This window comes from Melopsittacus undulatus, chromosome 4 (genome assembly GCF_012275295.1).
Source record: "Melopsittacus undulatus isolate bMelUnd1 chromosome 4, bMelUnd1.mat.Z, whole genome shotgun sequence".
NCBI classification, from domain to species: domain Eukaryota; kingdom Metazoa; phylum Chordata; class Aves; order Psittaciformes; family Psittaculidae; genus Melopsittacus; species Melopsittacus undulatus.
Genome location: NC_047530.1, coordinates 2404955 through 2423113, shown reverse-complemented (window position 1 = coordinate 2423113; position 18159 = coordinate 2404955). Strand labels below are relative to the sequence as shown.

Here is an 18159-nt window from a genome sequence, read left to right as displayed (position 1 = left end):
TTGGCAAGGACACTAGTGACCTCTGATTTCTGAGGGCCAGGAGGTAGTAAGAACAGGTTCCTACTGTTCTCTCTAACTCACTGCCTCTCAGGTCCTGTCAGTCCTGCGAAGCTCTCTGCTGCATTCCCTGTTCACCTCTTTTCCAGCTCCAAAGAACCAGGTGAGGAGGATGCATCCCTGTCTGCAGGTGCTGTGCTGGCACGTGAGGTGGTTTGGATAAAGCTGGTGACAAAGTAGAGCCTCTGAACCCATGATGGGAGAGAGGAGATTGATCCGTTTAGAATCCCAGGCTGGTTTGGGTTGGAAGGGACCTTAAAGCTCGTCCAGTTCCAACCCCAACGTCTTCCACTGGAGCAGCTGCTCCAAGCCCCTGTGTCCAACCTGGCCTTGAGCACTGCCAGGGATGGGGCAGCCACAGCTTCTCTGGGCACCCTGTGCCAGCGCCTCAGCACCCTCCCAGGGAACAGCTTCTGCCTAAGAGCTCAGCTCAGTCTCCCCTCTCTTGGGCAGGTTCAAGCCATTCCCCTTGGCCTGTTGGACATGGTTTCTCTCTGTTCTGTTCCTGTGTGCCCATGCTTGTGCACCTTGTTGCTGTAGGAACAGTACTGATAGTAAACATCCCGAGCTGGCTGCCCGGGAACTGAATCCCTGTGGAAGTTCAAGGAGCTTGAACTGGAGGGGATTTTGGGCTGGGATCTGACCAGGATTGCAGGGTGGTGAGAGGAGACAGGTGAGTTCCTGCTTGTGCAGTGGTCTCATGGGGAGCTGTGTGCTCTGTAGGGCTTCCACCCGGTCGGGTGCTGGAAGAGTGCAACTCTGGGTGACATCCTGCTGCCAGAAGAGCTGAGCTTGGCTCCTGGTGCTGTGTGTGATGTGCTCGTGTGTGTGAGTGGGGCTGGGAAGGACAGGCCTGGCAGTTTTACTGCTGTGAAACAGAACTGGTCACTGTGACACTGAGGTGATGAGTGGAGCTGTGAACTCTTCTCCTCACACTCCATTAAACACTGCCTGCTTTGTCTTACATGTTTTAGCTATTGCACCAGCAAGAGTTCAACAAAGCAGCACCCTCCCTGCACCCTTGTATGTCAAGGAAGAGGTTCTGGGCTGTGATCATAGCATAGTTAGGGTTGGAAAGGAGCTCAAGATCGTCAAGTTCCAACCCCATCATGTGTGGTTTTTGTTAGTGCTGGTCCTTGGGTTGGGAGCTGGCTGCAGAACACACTGCTGTGTCCCAGCCAGTCCTGATAGAGTCTGGGAGAAGAGGTCCCCTGAAAAGAGGCACTGGGGGAAGGATGAGGACGTTGCTTGATAGAGCTGTTATCTCCAGCAGCAGATCCCAACCAAGGAGGCACATTCGCAAGTGAGATACTCGGAAGGGATGATCCTGCTTGGTGCTGGCTCTTACCTTGTCTAACCTCTCATGAGGCAGTGGTAGAAGGATGCAGGGTGAGGGAGAAGAGAGGTGGAGCTGCAGAACTTGGAGAGATGGCAAAGCAATGAGAAGGGGTAAAAGCAGGAAACTCTCTATGTGTTTAACAGAGGCTGACTTGTGCTCTTCAGTCCAAGGGTGCTCTGGTTCCCCTGGCTCTCCCATGTTCCCCTGACTCTCAGGAGCTGTAATCTTGGGATGGAGCTGGAAGCTGAAATGAGAGGGCTGCCAACATGTGTTTCTATAGGGTGACATGGTCTCAGCATATTTAGTTTGCTCTGTGTAGATATTTCCATGTGTCACTGAATTCCTGAGCTCCTTTGTCCCATTTGAAGTAAGGAAAGGGCAAGTACTGGGCTTCTTGAGCAAAGGAGGGAAGAGAGCGTGCAGTGATGGTGCAACAGTGCAGAGTATGGGGGAAATACCCATACGAGTAGGCTTGGGACAAGGGCCTGTAGGGACAGGCCAAGGGGAATGGCTTGAACCTGCCCAAGAGAGGGGAGACTGAGCTGAGCTCTGAGGCAGAAGCTGTTCCCTGGGAGGGTGCTGAGGTGCTGGCACAGGGTGCCCAGAGAAGCTGTGGCTGCCCCATCCCTGGCAGTGCTCAAGGCCAGGTTGGACACAGGGGCTTGAAGCAGCTGCTCCAGTGGAAGGGGTTGGGGTTGGAGCTGGAGGAGCTTTAAGCTCCCTTCCAACCCAAACCATTCCATGATTCTGTGGTTTCACGCACCATCCATGTTCTTTCCAATGGCCCTGGGTTATATTCCTTCTCCATAAGCTTCCCAGGCCCTGTAGCCTGTAATTCAGGCAGCCTGTTTTCAGCTTAGCAGGAATTGTAGTGCACATCTCAAAGCTTCCTGCCTTTTTGCCCTCCTGGGGTCCAGCCTTGGTCAGTTTGAGTGATGGGACAGACCTAGCAGCAGGTTTCTGCAGAGCTGGGACACTGGGAGCTCTTTCCCACTGAGAATTCCAAGTCATTCCTCTGCATTCCCAACATATTGTGGGCAGGGAGTTGCTCTGCCTTTCCCAGCACAAGGAGTAGTGCTGACCTCCTAATGCAAGGTGAGCTGTACATCTGTCTCCAAATGCATATGGCTCCATCTGCCCCTCGTGCTGTGGTCTGTGTGGGCTCAGCAGCCTGGAGATGTCTTTTCCCAGTGGGAATATGGATAAATGCATGGAGTTTTCAAGCAAAAAAGTTGGAGAAGTTGGTTTGCTTTGTTCTGTTTGGGGGATGCTCTATTGCCTTCCTATCCAAAGCAAAACAGTAGTAGCAAAGTTGGTAATGCTTCATCTACCACATGCTGGGGATGCTGTGGTAGAGGAAAGGGCTGTACACGGCAGGCTTTTTTCCTTGGATTCCTTCTGGTTTGGAAGGGTGGGAGGTAGTTAAAGGGGATTGCTCAGTCTACGTGAGAAATAATAAGGCTGAATGTCCAAGAGTGGCTTTAACAGAGTGTGTGTGGCTCAGAGGATGAGTGTTTAGTCAGGGATTTGATGGTCCTGCATGAGCTTCTTCAGGCTGACACAGAATCCATGCAGGTATTGTCCAGGTACCAGGGTGCTATGGCTGGTGCTGGGTATGGGCATGGGTGATCTGAGTGTTGGTAGTGCCATAAAGCTGGTTGGGACAGTGATGGCACATTGAAATACACTGCAGGTGATTGGAACTGCTTTCCTAGGAGCAGTGTTTCCTCATTGGGACTGTTGCCATCTGTCTATGTTGTGATGTGATGTGATGGAGCGTGTTCCCCTGGCTCTTGGGTTTGCTGCTGGGGCTGGGCAGTGTGTGGTTTACCAGCAGCAGCAGGACTTCTCCTTGGCCTGTTGGAGCTGCCTGTGTCAGCCTTGCTCCAACTCCCCTATTGCTCCTTGTGTACATCCAGTCTCATAACCCAAAAGTGCAAACCAAAGCGTTCTCCATCATTCTGAACTGCTGCCAGCCCTGCTCGTGATAGGAATCCCTCCTGGAGCTGTGAAGCCTGGAAGAGCTCCAGTTCCACATAAATCCTGTTCACTCCTCAGCCTGGTGCTTCTGAGTCTGTGTCCAGCAATGCACAACCTGGGATGTGCCAGTTCTCCTCTCTGGGTTTGGAGGGAGACAGGAGATGCTGAGGGGCATTAAATCAGGTTAGTTCTTGGTTTCCTCTTGTGAAACCAGGCAGCATGATATAGTTTAGGATGGCCACATTGTCCTGGTGGTCATCACTGGTGGATAGGGCACACAGAGCTGCTGAAAAGGCACCTGCAACCTTGTCCTAGCCCTGGGCTTGCCCTGGAACACATGGGGACAATGAGAAGTTGTCCTGGATCTCTTCCTTGGGGGATTATGGCCCTTTCTTTGGATCCTATTGCAGTGCAGCCTCCTAGCTGGGGATCAGTGAGCCCAGGACCACTTCACTGACCATCTCTGGGGCCCTGGCTGCTGTTTGGTGAAGCAAACGGCTCTGCAGAGCCAAAATGTTAACACAGAATGGGCCCATCCTTATAGGGCCCTCTGCATCCCAGGGGTGACAGGAGGTGCTGTGCTTTGGTTGTTGCTTCCTATGCTGGGGAGGAAGAGGAGCTGAGGAGAAGCTGAAGTGACTGAAGGTGGGAAGGCACAGAGGGGAGAGGGACACAGGTACTGTGCTTGTATGGAGCAGAGCCTGGAGCCTGGACCAGGAGCTGAAGTGGGAGGTGCAGGCTTGGAGGAGAGGGATATAGAAAGGAAAAGCTCTTGTGCTTAAGCTGAGCAGTGACCTGGCACACTGCTCATTGGATGTCATGGGCTTTGTGCCTTGGTTCTTCATGCTGTAGCTGAAAATACCTGCCAGGGAACGTCTTCTGTGCGTGGTCAGTGCTGGCACTGGCATCTGCCTGATGGTGGCCTTGCTGCTTCCATGCTTGGCCTTCCATCCTCCTGCCTTTGCTTTGTGTCTTCCCAGAGGATCAAGACCCTTTCCCACAGAGAAGTTAAATTCATAAAGGAGAGAGTTGAGCTTGTTGCTTTGTTACCACTTTGGATGTGTTGCAGCAAAGTGAACCTACAATGGGATGGGTGGGAAGGAGACATCCAGTGAGGAACCCCAGTAGTGAAGGAGGGGGATCCACTGTAAGTCCCTTTGTTCTCTACGTGTGCTGGGAGCCAGGTAGAAGCTGGAATACCTGCAGTGAAAGGAGTTTGGAAGGAAGGAGTTCAGACACTTGTCTGCATTCTCCATGTCAGCATCTTGGCTCTGAAGGAATCAGGGAGGGTTGTGGAAGACTTCAAACCAGGCTAGAAACACAGCAGGTACAGGGGAGGAGGCATAGGGCAAGGAAAAGCAAGGGCTGCAGTGATCTCCTGAAGCAGCAGGAGCTATGGCACAGCAGGAGGAAGCTTCCTGGGCGATGGATCCACTGGGAGCTGAGGGAGGGAATGGCAGCAGACAGGACAGGAAGTGACTGAAATGCTGTGGTGTTTGTTGGTTTCAGTCTGTAAATACGGGAGGCCCTGTCAGCAGTTGGACGGCTTGTTCTGTCTTCAGATGTGACCTTGTGCTTGTTCTGCTCTCAGAAACCCCCACAGGAGACTCGTCTTCTGGTTCTCTTCAGCCAGATAGCAGTTTCTTTGCCATCAGAGGTTGTTGTGCTCCATGGAGGCAGCGCTTCCTGATGGAGAGGTGTCCAAGGGAGGGTTTGGGAGGAGCTGCATGAGGCACTGCCCTGGCCATCCCTGGGAGAAGGAGGCTGCAGTGGAAAGGAGCAAGTAGAAGGGATGACACTGGTGCTGTCTGCAGGATTAATACTCATGCTTCCTATTTCCTACATTAATTGAAGGGTACCCAAGAGAGCTAGAGATGGGGAAGGGCAGTTGTCTTGGGTGAGGACTGCTGGCTGGTGTTGGAGGATGGATAAACTGCCTTTATCCTGACCCTGTCTGACACAGAGAGAGGCTTTGGACTGCTTGTCAGGTCTTCCTTACTAAAACTCCCATCAGGATGAATAATGCCTGAATCCTAACACAGATACTGGAGCTGAAAAAGAAGCAATATTTAAACATCACTGCTTCATGCTGAGGTTGTCTGACATATGCATAGAAATGTGACATGGAGCCAGGCTGAGAACATTGGGGCTGCTCAGCCTGGAGGAGAGAAGCTGTGCAAAGACCTTAGAGCAGCTTCCAGTGTCTGAAGGGGGCTACAAGGATGCAGGGGAGGGACCCTTCATCAGGGACTGGAGTGATAGGACAAGGGGTGATGGGTTCAAACTGAAACAGGGGAAGTTCAGATTGGAGATAAGGAAGAAGTTCTTCCCTGTGAGGGTGCTGAGGCGCTGGCACAGGGTGCCCAGAGAAGCTGTGGCTGCCCCATCCCTGGCAGTGCTCAAGGCCAGGTTGGACACAGGGGCTTGGAGCAGCTGCTCCAGTGGAAGGGGTTGGGGTTGGAGCTGGAGGAGCTTTAAGCTCCCTTCATCCCAAACCATTCCATGATTCTATGATGTGCCTGACATTCACCTCTTGCTTCACTGGGGCTGAGCTTCCTCAGGGACATGCTCGGGGACGGCAGTTTTGGGGGTGTCTCCTGTTTGGAAGTTGCACTCAGTTCCTTGCCTGAACCAACAGAGGCATCAAACTCTGTGCTGCAGGAAGGGTTTGTGCAGCTGGGTCTTACCCCTAAGCTGGGACACGGAGCACATCTGTCCTCATGTGGAGACCTGCTCTGGGCACTGTGCTTTGTGAGCTGGGCCATGAGGAAGCTGCAGGCTCCAGGAGGGACAAACTGCTGCAGGGATCTGCCCAAACCCCAGCAGATGCTGCCTCTCCCCAAACACTCTCTTGGAAGCTCTTTTCCTTCCTCCTGCCTGCTCTGCACACACTGGGATGTTGTTGTTCCCCACCCTCCCCAGACAACAATGACATGAAAGCGCTGCAGCCCCGGCCAGCGCAGGAGAGGCGGTGTCTGAGCACAGAGCTCTTTGTATTGTGGCAGCTCTTGGGGGTCCTGAGCCCCCACTGGGATCCTGTTCTCCGTGCTGTGCGGATGGGGAGGCCAGGCTCTGCCCTGCCCACAGGAACCAGGGCTGGGAGTGCCATGGGGGGTGCTGTGGCTGATGCCTGCCTGATGACAGGAGTATTGGACTGTGGCATTCGCTTGGCTGGATGTGCCCTTCTGTGTTCTGCATCTGTTTCCCCCATTGCAAAGGGATTTGGGGTGTTTCTGCCTCTTGCCCTGGTGTTCACACCTTTGCAGTGTGTTTGCCTTGAGGCTGTGCTGTGAATGGGATTAGGGAAGACCTGGAGTGGTTCCCTGATTCCACATGGGTGGATCTAGCTGGGATAAAGTGAAGCTTTGTCTCATGTCATGCGAGTCCCTGACAGTGGCATCATCTGAAACTTGTGTTTCTTTGCTCATGAAGTTTGTTAGGGAATGACCAGATCATCTGCTTCACATTCATGTAGAGTGGGATCTGTCCTCAAACCCTGGCTCTGTCAGTCCTAGTGGGGTTGCCTTCTTCTGAGCTGTATCCCCAGCAGCAGCTCAGCATCCACCTGAGGCACCAGCAGGATCTGGATCAGGCCTGGCCGTGTGCTCACATTGCTGCTAAATGAGCTGGTCTGCACAATCCAGAGCCTGTGCTGGCTTGGTGCCACTTCCAGAAGGACAGACAGTGCCCGATGTGGCTGGCGCGCAGTCTGGCAGGGCAGGAACTGTGTCCATGCCAGATGGAAATCTGGGAGGGAGCTGCCAGGCTGAGCTTGCCCAGGGTTAGAGCTCAGCTGTGTGGCTGCAGCGGTCGCAGTCTGGGGGAGGCTCCAAGGAATAAAGAACCATGGAATAGTTTGGGTTGGAAGGGAGCTGAAAGCTCCTCCAGCTCCAACCCCAGCACCTTCCACTGGAGCAGCTGCTCCAAGCCCCTGTGTCCAACCTGGCCTTGAACACTGCCAGGGATGGGGCAGCCACAGCTTCTCTGGGCACCCTGTGCCAGCGCCTCAGCACCCTCCCAGGGAACAGCTTCTGCCTCAGAGCTCAGCTCAGTCTCCCCTCTCTTGGGCAGGTTCAAGCCATTCCCCTTGTTCTGTCCCTACAGGCCCTTGTCCCAAGCCCCTCTCCAGCTTTCCTGCAGCCCCTTTAGGCCCTGGAGCTGCTCTGGGGTCTCCCCTTCAGGAGCCTTCTCTTCTCCAGAAGGTCCTTACTCATCCATGCTGTAGTTAATCAAACCACAACTTCTCTGTCACCTGCTTTCCTGTCCTGGCAGTATGGTGACAAGGAGCAAGCTAATGCCAGCTCACTCCACTGGGATAAAGGAAATCTGAGCACATCAGTTGGACACCAGGGTGTCTGTGAGCTGACAGCACAGGAGGGGTTTCCCTGCTCTGTTGGTTACCTGCCTGCTTGTGCTCCATCCTGCTGCTACTTGGCTTTTCAGGCCACCAGTGTCCTTGGATATATGCTTTCATCTGCCCTTGCTGTGAGGGATACCTGCTTGAAACAGGGCTGCAGCCAGACATCATCCCTATGGCTGGAGCTGCATTCTAGCCCGGATCTCCTGGGATAAGAGCTTCATGGTTAAACTCAACACCTGAGTTTCATCCCAGTGCAGTAACCCCTGCTGTTTCCTGGAATACCATGGAGGCTTCCAGCCTGGCAGCCAAATAGAACTTGGTAAGAGCCTGGTTTGGATGCACTTGCACAGGGAGCTGCTCTTCCCTAAAGCTCTCAAGTGTGTGGAGTAGGAGCAGGTCAAGACACAGCCACAGCCTAGTCCTGGAGTGTGCCTGATGCCAAACTCATGGACTACAGGGCCCAGCATCCTCCACTTCATTATGCTCATCCTCTGATGGGAATTGCCTGTGGGGCCAGCACTCCTAAGCCTTGTTTCCTTGTTTCCCTTGCCTAGGAATGGGCTAAGTGAAAACCAGTCATGCTGGAAGGCTATGTGTGTGCTTGCAAAGTAGTCTGAGGTCTCCTGTTCCTGTTCTTGTTCCCCCAGCATTCAGAGATGTCCTGGCAGGAGCCACAACAGGCAGCTGGTGTCTGACAGCATCACAGGGCAGGATCTGAGGTGTCTTTCAGCTGCAGAGTGAAGGGCCCAGACAGGCACAAGGAAGCACCGTGGCTGCTGCATCTTCTCTGAAAGCATGGAACTAGAAAGGGAAGGCTGCAAATGGGGTTTCCTTGAGGTGTTTGCCAGCATAACCTAAGGCATCTGCACTCTCATGCAGCACTCTTGAGGGCAGGAGTGAGGGACAGGCTGGGAGAGCTGGGCTGGGGCAGCCTGCACAAGAAAAGGCTCCTGAAGGGGAGACCTGAGAGCAGCTCCAGTGCCTAAAGGTGCTGCAGGAAAGCTGGAGAGGGGCTTGGGACAAGGGCCTGTAGGGACAGGCCATGGGGAATGGCTTGAACCTGCCCAAGAGAGGGGAGACTGAGCTGAGCTCTGAGGCAGAAGCTGTTCCCTGGGAGGGTGCTGAGGCGCTGGCACAGGGTGCCCAGAGAAGCTGTGGCTGCCCCATCCCTGGCAGTGCTCAAGGCCAGGTTGGACACAGGGGCTTGGAGCAGCTGCTCCAGTGGAAGGGGTTGGGGTTGGAGCTGGAGGAGCTTTAAGCTCCCTTCCAACCCAAACCACTCCATGACTCGGTGTGCACGCTGCTCACCTCATTAGTGATGGTGACTTTTGCCATCCCAGCATCATGGCTGTTGGTGGGATGTGACCCTGGTCCCATTGCCACCATGCTGCTGCCTCCAGCTTTCAAGCCCAGATATGACAGCAGCTGCTGCATCATCTCCTGCCCCATCCCTGCCTGTCTGCTATCCCCATTGGTGTGAATGCTTTACAGTGGGAGCATCCCCAATTGGGTGAAGTCAGCTTGGCTAATTCAGACCAGGTTCACTTTTATCTGGGGGGATTTAGGGAGCATTCCCACAAAGGAAGCATGGAGGGGTGGCAGACAGCTGGGGACAGTAATTCCTTCCAGATCCAGGACTGCTGGAAGAAGATGTCTGTCAGGCATCCCAGTGCAGATGTACTTAGAGACCCTGTCAGAAAAGGGTAATTTCCCCTCCTGCTGCTCCCATGCACACAAACAAGGGAATAAATCAGCTTCTGTGCACAAGCATAACCAAAGCTGAAAACTTGGGAATTGTCTTCAGCATAAAGCTGTTCCTGTATCACTTGGCATTGTGACAGGGGTTTAAATTCCCCTCCAGCACAGCAAAATACTGATGCACCTCCAAAACCAGGTAACATTCTTCTTTCTTGTCCCCAGTTACATTGAACTATTCCCCTCTTCCCATGTTTCTGTGTTAGCAGTCATTGGGAGTGAATTATCTGTCTCCCATACAGCCCAACTTGCACAAATCTGTTGGTTGGAGGAGGAGCAAACGTGGTGTTTCAGTGGTGTGTGTTGGAACCAGGACAGGCTTTGCTTAAATGGATCTTCTCTGGCACATCCCTCTTGCAGACTGATCCCAACTGTGCTTTTGGAGCAAGAGGAATCATGGATAATATAATGCAGGGTCTCTTCTCTGGGAGCAGAAGCAGGGATCGAGGCTGCCCTGGTTGTCCCTCCTGGTCCCTATCTCTTACCTCCTGCTCCATTCTCTCCTCAGCGTGGCACGATGAGGCGGCGTTATGAGGACGATGGCATCTCTGATGATGAAATTGAAGGCAAGAGGACGTTTGACCTCGAGGAGAAGCTGTCCACCAACAAGTTCAACTCCACCTTCGTGGTCTTCATGGAAGGCAAAGGTTTGTCCTGGGTCAGGTTGTGCTGCTGGTGTCAGTAACCACACAGCTGCAGTGGCTGCTGCTTCTCCATGGTGTGAGGTGACCTTTCCCTGTGCAAAGCCAGCAGTGCTCACAGTTGGATGTGCTCATGTGCATCTGAATACACCCAGAGCTTCCCTGGCTGCCTTAAAGGGTGGTTGCAAGGCAGTTGTGGTGTTAATGCAATCCGAAATCCTTTCCTGTGCTTTGCTACCTTTTACTTCCCATCTTCCTGTGAAGTTGGGAAAACTGCTGTTCACACCAGTTCTGCGCTTGGAAACCACTTTGCTTCCATAACCTCAGTGGTGGGGGATGTTTCTACCTGCTTCCCTACAAGTCCTGTGCAGTCCCCAAGCAGCTGGAGGGTGGTATGAGGTGTATTGATGGAAGATTGGCTCAAGCCTGCTAAGGGAGCTGATAACAGGGAATGTGTATGGGAAATGTCATGGAATTCCCTCAATCTGGAGAGCAAGGATCCCATCTGCAGGCCTGCTGGGACACATGGCAGCCAGGAACAAGAGGGTTTGCCTGGGTCAGCACCTGTAATTGCAGCCACATGTCTGCTAGACACTTAATTCAAAGGCTGTATGGGATCTCTCCCCTTTCTTTCTCCACACATATGGCTCAGTGGGATGTCTTTTCATCACACAGCCAGTGCATCCCTCACAAGGATTCACCATGAGGGAGGAGCATCCCTTCAGGACATCTCTAACTTGGCTCGGAGCTTCTTGGGGAAGTGAGGACCAAAATCCACACTGTTCCCCCTGCCTGTTGCTGCTTGTTGGAGCAGATTCCCTCCTCCTTAGAGGCTCTGTTTGAGGTTTGTCAGCAGCACGCACCATGCTGCTCACAGAACTGCCCCAGAGGAGTGCCAGGGTCTCCAAGGAGCGTAGAAATAGCAAGGAGCAGCATTTCCTTTGGCTGGTGAGCCTTGTCCCAGGGATAAGGGGAGGTTCTCAGCTCTCAGCTGCTCTGAGCAACCTCCTTCGAGTCTGAATTCAGCTCACTGGGAGCAGGGTGGAAATAGGGAGCTCCAGAGATCCTTTCTAACCTCACTTTGTCTCTAGTCCTCTGCAGAAAACTCCCCTAACACCTTCCCTTTTGTTCCTCACAGACTTCACAGTCGAATACATCCAGAGGGGTGGCCTGAGGGACCCTCTCATCTTCAGGAGCTCCGATGGCTTGGGGATAAAGTGAGTGTTGGGGTAGATGATTCCCGATTCCCTGCTTCTCTCCCCACGTTATGTGGGATCTGATCCTGGTAGCTGGATCTGAAGCCACATTGTTATGGCAGTGTCCTGTCCATACTGTTCTTTACCTGCAGTGGGAAGTATCTTGGAAGATACTTGAGTTACCCTGTTCTTACAAGTCTGGATTCAAAGTCAGAGCTGGCTGTAGGTGACCACAGTGCAACTAAATGCCTGGAAAATCCCACTGCTGCTCTGATGCAACATCTGGCTGGGTTCCTTTCCTACTAATACAGCATCACTTGCCAGAGTCAAGCAATTTGTAGTATTTCTGGCAGTTCCCAGCAATTCCAACCTGATTTATCCAATGTGGTTACTTCTAAACTGCCATCTCTGTCTCTTGCTACAGTCAATCAAAGTTTACAGCATGGAGTGTAAAGCTGTGCTGATGCAGGACTTTGTGCTGGTTTATGATGTTCATATAAATACACTGTGGGGTGGTAGATGTAGTGTTAAGGCAAGTAATGCTATAAAACATTACAGCCAGCTTTCAAGAAACCTCAAACCTGATCTGATTGGGTGTTTCTGCTGGGTCAGTGGGGTTTGGGTTTGGTTAAGGGGATAGATTAGCCTTTGTCAGGGCCAGCATCATCCACATTGCTGTTAACTTCCTCAGCTGACTGTGAATTGATGGGCAGCATCTCACTCAGTGCATGATGTGCTGTACTGGAGTGACTTAGATGGTACCACGCTCAGGTTTAGCTGCTGGGTGGTTTGGAAAGGCAAGGATTTGATCCTGAGGATTCCAATGTGGGTGAACCTGGATTTCCTCTGAGCTTTTGGTGATTTCTCTGGGTCAAGAGCTGCTTGAATGGCTGCCTGCCCGTTCTGCCTGTGTTTGTCCAGATAAGTGTGCCAGTACAAACAGGGAGAGGAGTTCTGCTGTGTCAGTGAAATCCATCCCTTGTGCAGGTCTGGCTGTGCTCTTTATGCTGGGATAGACTGCTCCTATGAGTTCTCAAATGAAAGCTGGGATTGCTTAGCTCAAAGCCCACTGGAGCATTTGCCAGAAGCCACTACAAGAGCTCGTGCTCTGGAGGTGGTGTTTCCTATTCCCAAATCTGCTTCCTTAGCCAGAGGTTGGGGCCCTGTGTTTCACCCCAGAGATCTGGTTTCATGCTCTTCACCCACATCCAAGAGGAAAAGAAGCTCAGCAGCGTCTTCAGGGTGTTAATACTGGGGTTGGAGGTGGGGAAGGGTCTGCAACCAGAAGCATTTCATGATGGTTTAGCAAACTGTTTGTCCTGCAGGATGCCAGACCCGGACTTCAGCGTCAATGATGTGCGGCTCTGCGTTGGTAAGTGTCCGGGGACCACAGCACACCTCTGGTGTGCCCTGGGCAGATGGGGAGAGTCACTGGGTGTATCAGTGGTCTGGTACCAAGGGGAGGTCTGGTTATGTGGCTCCCCCAGTATGCCTGAGTCAGTAGATCACAGCTTTTAGCTGCTTGAGTCCAGTTTGACCTGAAGCAGGTTCAGTTTCCATGTGGGTATGGAAGAAGGTGAAGTTATGGAGAGGCCAAAACATCCCACTGGTGTGGGTGGGTTCTTTGAGGAAGGATCTGCAGCATCTCTTCTGGGTGGGCCATTGTGCACAGGGATGGTTCCAGTGACGTCTGTCTGTCCCGGCAGGGAGCCGGCGGATGGTGGATGTCATGGATGTGAACACACAGAGGGACATCGAGATGTCCATGGCACAGTGGGCACGTTACTACGAAACACCAGAGGCTGAGAGGGAGAAACTTTACAACGTCATCAGCCTGGAGTTCAGCCACACCAAACTGGAGAACCTGGTGCAGAGACCTGCGACGGTGAGCATGGCTCTTCCTTCCCTTGTGCTTGTGGGCCTCGGTAGGTAAGGTGCAGCCTGGCATTGAGTGCAGGAGAAGAGCTGCTCTTAACATGCATGGGCTCAACCAGGGATGTCACTGCTGTGCTCTGGAAGCTGCTGGAGCTGATCCTGTGACTGACCCGGGCCCTGTTTGCTGGAGCTGATCTCACAGCCCTGGCTTGTGCATCCTCATCCTATATGAGCAAGCCACCATGGTCAAGTCCCTGGTGTGTTGCTCTGCAGAGAGCTCACTAGCTCTCAGCAGCTAATGGATTGGCTATCAGCAATTAATAGGAAGTAATAATTAAATGGAAGTAACCTCCTCCTGCTGGCTGCTGAACAAGAACAAGCACCTCAGTTTGAATAGAGAGGTCAGGTTGGTGCTCAGCCACTGTGAGCACTGAGCACAGGATGGGGATGCTGGCTTCCAGCCTCTCCCAGTTAGCCACTTCCACTGCCTTGGCTGTCATTCAGTCTTGGGTCTAGCTTACATTTGTGCCTCTTCACTGATGCTTGGTGTGGAGCCCTCTCCTGCATCCTGCAGCAGTGATCAGCTCCACTGTGGCAAGAGAGAGGCTGCAGTGGAGAGCAAGGGGGAACCTGACATCATGCGTGGGCCTAAATGGGACAGCAGAGCTCAGCTGCATTTGGAGAGAGCAGCTAAAGCCTGGGTGCTGGTTGAGCTTTGAGGTTTTCCTGGTGTTTGGAAAGCATGGTCCCGTTAGGACACCAACCCTGTGTGCAGCTGGGACTCCAGAGGGCTCTGTGGTGTGGTAGGGAGGGGTTCTGGTGCTGGAATCTCAGAGGGCAGAGGAGGCCAAGACTGGAGCTGTGCTGGAAGGGGGCAGGAAGCACTTTGACAGTGGGAAAACGGGGATGGACATCCTGAACTCCCTCTGCAGTCGGGGAAGAGGAAGGGGCAGCTCTGTAGGGCCGTTCACTTCTCCCTGTTAACTGTAGAGGGAGCCTGGACATCTCTCTGCTCTGGGGCTTTCCTGAAGCTTGGTGACTTCAGTCCCACCCTGGCAGGTGCTGCCCTGCATGGTTTGTGTATCCCCAGTGCATACCAGTTCCTGCCTAGCCCCTGAGTAGATGACCAGCGTCCCAGTACCGTGCTTGGGATCTTGCTGTGGTGTCTGCTGCTTGTATGAAATCAGGGGGTCACTGTACAGCAACTGGCATCAGAGCAGCTGGTCCTAAAGTGCTTTATGTGTGGGATTGCACCAGTGCAATGGGGAAAGTTGCACATGAGAGCTATGGGCCTACCAGGCAGCCATGAGGTATTTGAGCTTCTAGGGCAACCAGGGAGAGTATCAGAAGGGGTTACAGTTCCCCTGTCATCTCTACTCATGTCTCCCACCTTTCCTGCTGTAGGTGGATTTGATTGACTGGGTTGATAACATGTGGCCCAGGCACCTGAAGGAGAGTCAGACGGAGTCAACAAATGCCATCCTGGAGATGCAGTATCCAAAGGTGCAGAAGTAAGTGACTTCCTGAGCTGTTCCAGTGGGGGCAGGCAGCAGAGCATCGCTTGCAAGAGCACTGCCCAAAGCAGAAGTGGTTTGTACCAAGGGGAAGAGGAAGGAGCAGTCTGTTTCAGTGGGTGACACTTGTAGGGATGCTGCAGACAGTTATTTAAGCCCCTAACAAATGATGTGTGGAAGGGTGACACGCTTGGTGCTCACCACCTTGAAACATCTGGATCCAGCTCAGCTGCTGAGCATTGCCTGTCCTGCCCCATAGGGTTTCTAGAGCTGCAAATGCGTGAGGATGAGAGCTTTCCTCTTGCCTGGATTAGATCTTTGTGTGGGGATGTGACATAACTGCAAAGTGAGCTCTCCTGCAAACCACCACCTTCCTGCAGCTCAGGTGCTTAGCACTGCAGTAATTGTGTGCTGGCATTGCTGTGAGTCGGGGTTTAGGCAGCACATTCCCTTTGAATATGTTTTATCTGCTCGCAAATGTGGCTCACCACTTGTTTCACCTTATCCCTGTCTTGTTCTCCACCAGATACTGTCTGATGAGTGTCAAGGGCTGCTACACAGACTTCCACGTGGACTTCGGTGGCACTTCTGTGTGGTACCACATCCATCGAGGAGGAAAGGTAGGAGGAGAGTCCCTGCTGGACAGTTACAGATGCTTTGGGAGGGTAGCTTTTAGTCTATCCTCTTGTTAATCCTTGAGGATGCAGGTTCCGGACAGCAAATTGAAGCCTTTCCATCATAAACTGGTCAATCAAAGGTGCACCAGGCACAGACTGAAAACCTGTGCTGTAGGGATGATGCCAAGACAACCTTATAAAGGGCTAAATACACTGAATAGAATAATACAATTCATACAAGGCCTTTGGCTTCTGAGAGCTGATTTGGCTGCATGGCTGATCACCATGCGTGTGGCACAAATAGCACACTGGGAGCAGTAGCAAGCTGAAGAAAGGTAATTAAAGACGGATGGGAGCTGCTCCTGAAGCGAAGCCTTCAGGGGGTTTCAATAGCCAATATATATGTAAGGGGTCACCTTAAAACATGAAGTGACTTCAAAAGCAGGAACATTTGAACTGAAGTTTACTGACAGGGCTTTGCTGCAGAACACTTGAAAGGTTTCTGGTGAGAAGTAGCTCTGAAACAGTGTCAGGTTTAAGCTGTTCTCTGGAGTCGCTTCCAGGAGCTGAGCTCAGCTCAAGAGACTGAAAGCAAACCTCAGGCTTCATTGTGTTTGAGTCTCTCTGGTTGCAGCCTGTATCTGAGTTCAGTGTTTGTCCCCAATGGGTTTCTTCCAGTTACAATTGTGCAGGGATTTCATACAATCATGGAATGGTTTGGGTTGGAAAGGACCTTAAGCTCATCCAGTTCCAACCCCTGCCACAGGCAGGGACACCTTCCACTGGAGCAGCTGCTCCAAGCCCCTGTGTCCAACCTGGCCTTGAACACTGCCAGGGATGGGGCAGCAGCAAAGTCTGCCTTACCTGAAGAATCTGGGCTCTTCACCCACCTTCCCTTGCAAAGGAGATGTAGCTGCCAGACTTCTGTCGGTGGCTTGTGGCTCCAGTGCCTTCCCCTGAAGAGCTAACAGTCTCTGAACAGCCTAGTTGGGGCTGGATATCTCCTTGCCACCTGCACTGCATGGATCCAGACACTGTTAAACCTCTAGTTCAGTTGTAGCTCTTACTAACATGGCAGAAACACTCAGGTGAGTATCTCTTTGTCTCTAATACTCTGGTGTCTTTGATGGGCTGTGTCTCTTAACACTGATAGAAACAAAACCTGACAAAGCATCCCAAGCTCTGTCTGCCTGTGGTGCTCAGTGAGTCAGGTCAGGAAAGATCTCACTCAGCAGCTTGCCCTCTCCAATGGGACATGTTCAGGTTGCTTTACTGGGAATGTCTCTGGATTTCCATCCCCTGGTGGGGAAAGGAACAGATTTCAATGCCTGGAGAGGGAGCAGGGCAGGTTTGGAAGAAGCAGGCAGTATTTAATAGCTGTCAGTTATGTTATGACTTACATACACGTGTTGTCTTCATCTGCAGATCTTCTGGCTGATCCCTCCTACACCGCAGAACCTGGAGCTCTATGAAAACTGGCTTCTCTCAGGGAAGCAGGGAGACATTTTCCTTGGGGACCGAGTGTCAGAGTGCCAGCGCATCGAGCTCAAGCAGGGCTACACATTTGTCATCCCCTCAGGTACCACAGGGTGGGCAGGTCCCTTCTGTCCTCTGCCAGGGTTGTGACAAGAGACTGAAACTCCTAGGATACAGACTGGGAACAGGCAGGATTTGGCTTCCTCTTCATGTAACTGGGAGAGGGAGATGTGACGTAGCCCCATCCTCTTGCTTGCCAGCTCCCAAAACATGCCTGTCATGGCACTGTGGATTCAGCCCAAGTGATGGGAAAGCTGTGGCTGGCTCACATCACTCTGGATAGTCACTAAGGGAGGCTTTCCCAGTGCTTTTCATGGTGACATGCAGAGTGGTGCCCAAGGCAGCACAGCTCCTCAGCCTCCTCATCTTCCTCATCCTCACAGCTTGTGGGATCACTGTACAGTTACAGTCCAGTTGTGAAGCAAGGAAGGGAGCCAGTGTGTGAGTATAGGGAGCAAGGTGATTGCTCTGGACATAAGGAAAGGCAATGGAACAGTCTGCATGTACTGGGGATGGGAGAACTGAAAAGAATACAGCTAGAAAATGGGATGCTGGGAAACACTGAAACCCAGCAGGGAGTTGGAAAGCAAAACCAGGGAGAGACTTGCAGGTAACTGCTTTGCAGAGAGCTTGGCCAGAGAGACTGAGGTTGGGAATGGGAACACTCAAGAGTTAAAATAATCCTTTAGCCTGACTTGGTTTAGGAAGCAGAATAACTGGAGGGCATCAGCAGTATCTGCATGCACAGTTAGTGCAGTGCAGTGCTAGAGAGGAGCAGAGGCAGAAGAGATGAGGCAGATGAAAAAGCAGCTCAAGTCGGTTGGTTGCATTTTAAAACCCGGGATGGAGACCTGGGATGTCTGCAGTGTGTTCCCCCTGCACTGGGGAATACTCCCTTGTCAGGAGAAACGTTGTTGGACCCCTGCTAATAACTGTTGCATATATACAGATGTCAAAGGCTGCTGTAACCCTGTTCCATCTCCCAACAGCAGTGCAGGATTGTGCTGTAACTTACAGCAGGATCAGGAACAGAAAACCCCAGGGGTTGTACAAGTTACTCATTTGAGTCCTGTTACCACAACTGACTCTTCTTTTGAATTGAATGCCCTTGCCTTAACTAAACCCATGCTGCAATGCCCAAAATGTTGGGCTTGTCTGGTTTGCTTGGCCTTAAAGGTAACAGAGCTGGAACATGTGTTACTTGGAGGGTATTTTAATAGTTAACCAGCCTTTGGAAGACTGTTTCCCTTGTTGCTGGTATTCTTAGGCCTAACACAATCAGGAGGCAC

At 52.3% G+C, this 18159-nt stretch overlaps 1 protein-coding gene across 3 annotated transcripts in view; it reads left to right on the top strand.

The window, feature by feature from the left end:
- The window catches only part of KDM2A (lysine demethylase 2A), a 47707-nt gene that overhangs the window by 10084 nt on the left and 19464 nt on the right, over positions 1 to 18159 (top strand). For all 3 annotated transcript variants that reach the window (XM_034061437.1, XM_034061439.1, XM_034061438.1), the window contains 7 exons: positions 10000 to 10138; positions 11271 to 11349; positions 12654 to 12700; positions 13035 to 13213; positions 14608 to 14714; positions 15244 to 15337; positions 16760 to 16913. In XM_034061437.1, coding sequence (XP_033917328.1) covers positions 10000 to 10138; positions 11271 to 11349; positions 12654 to 12700; positions 13035 to 13213; positions 14608 to 14714; positions 15244 to 15337; positions 16760 to 16913 — 799 coding nt within the window. The remainder of the gene's footprint in view (positions 1 to 9999; positions 10139 to 11270; positions 11350 to 12653; positions 12701 to 13034; positions 13214 to 14607; positions 14715 to 15243; positions 15338 to 16759; positions 16914 to 18159) is intronic.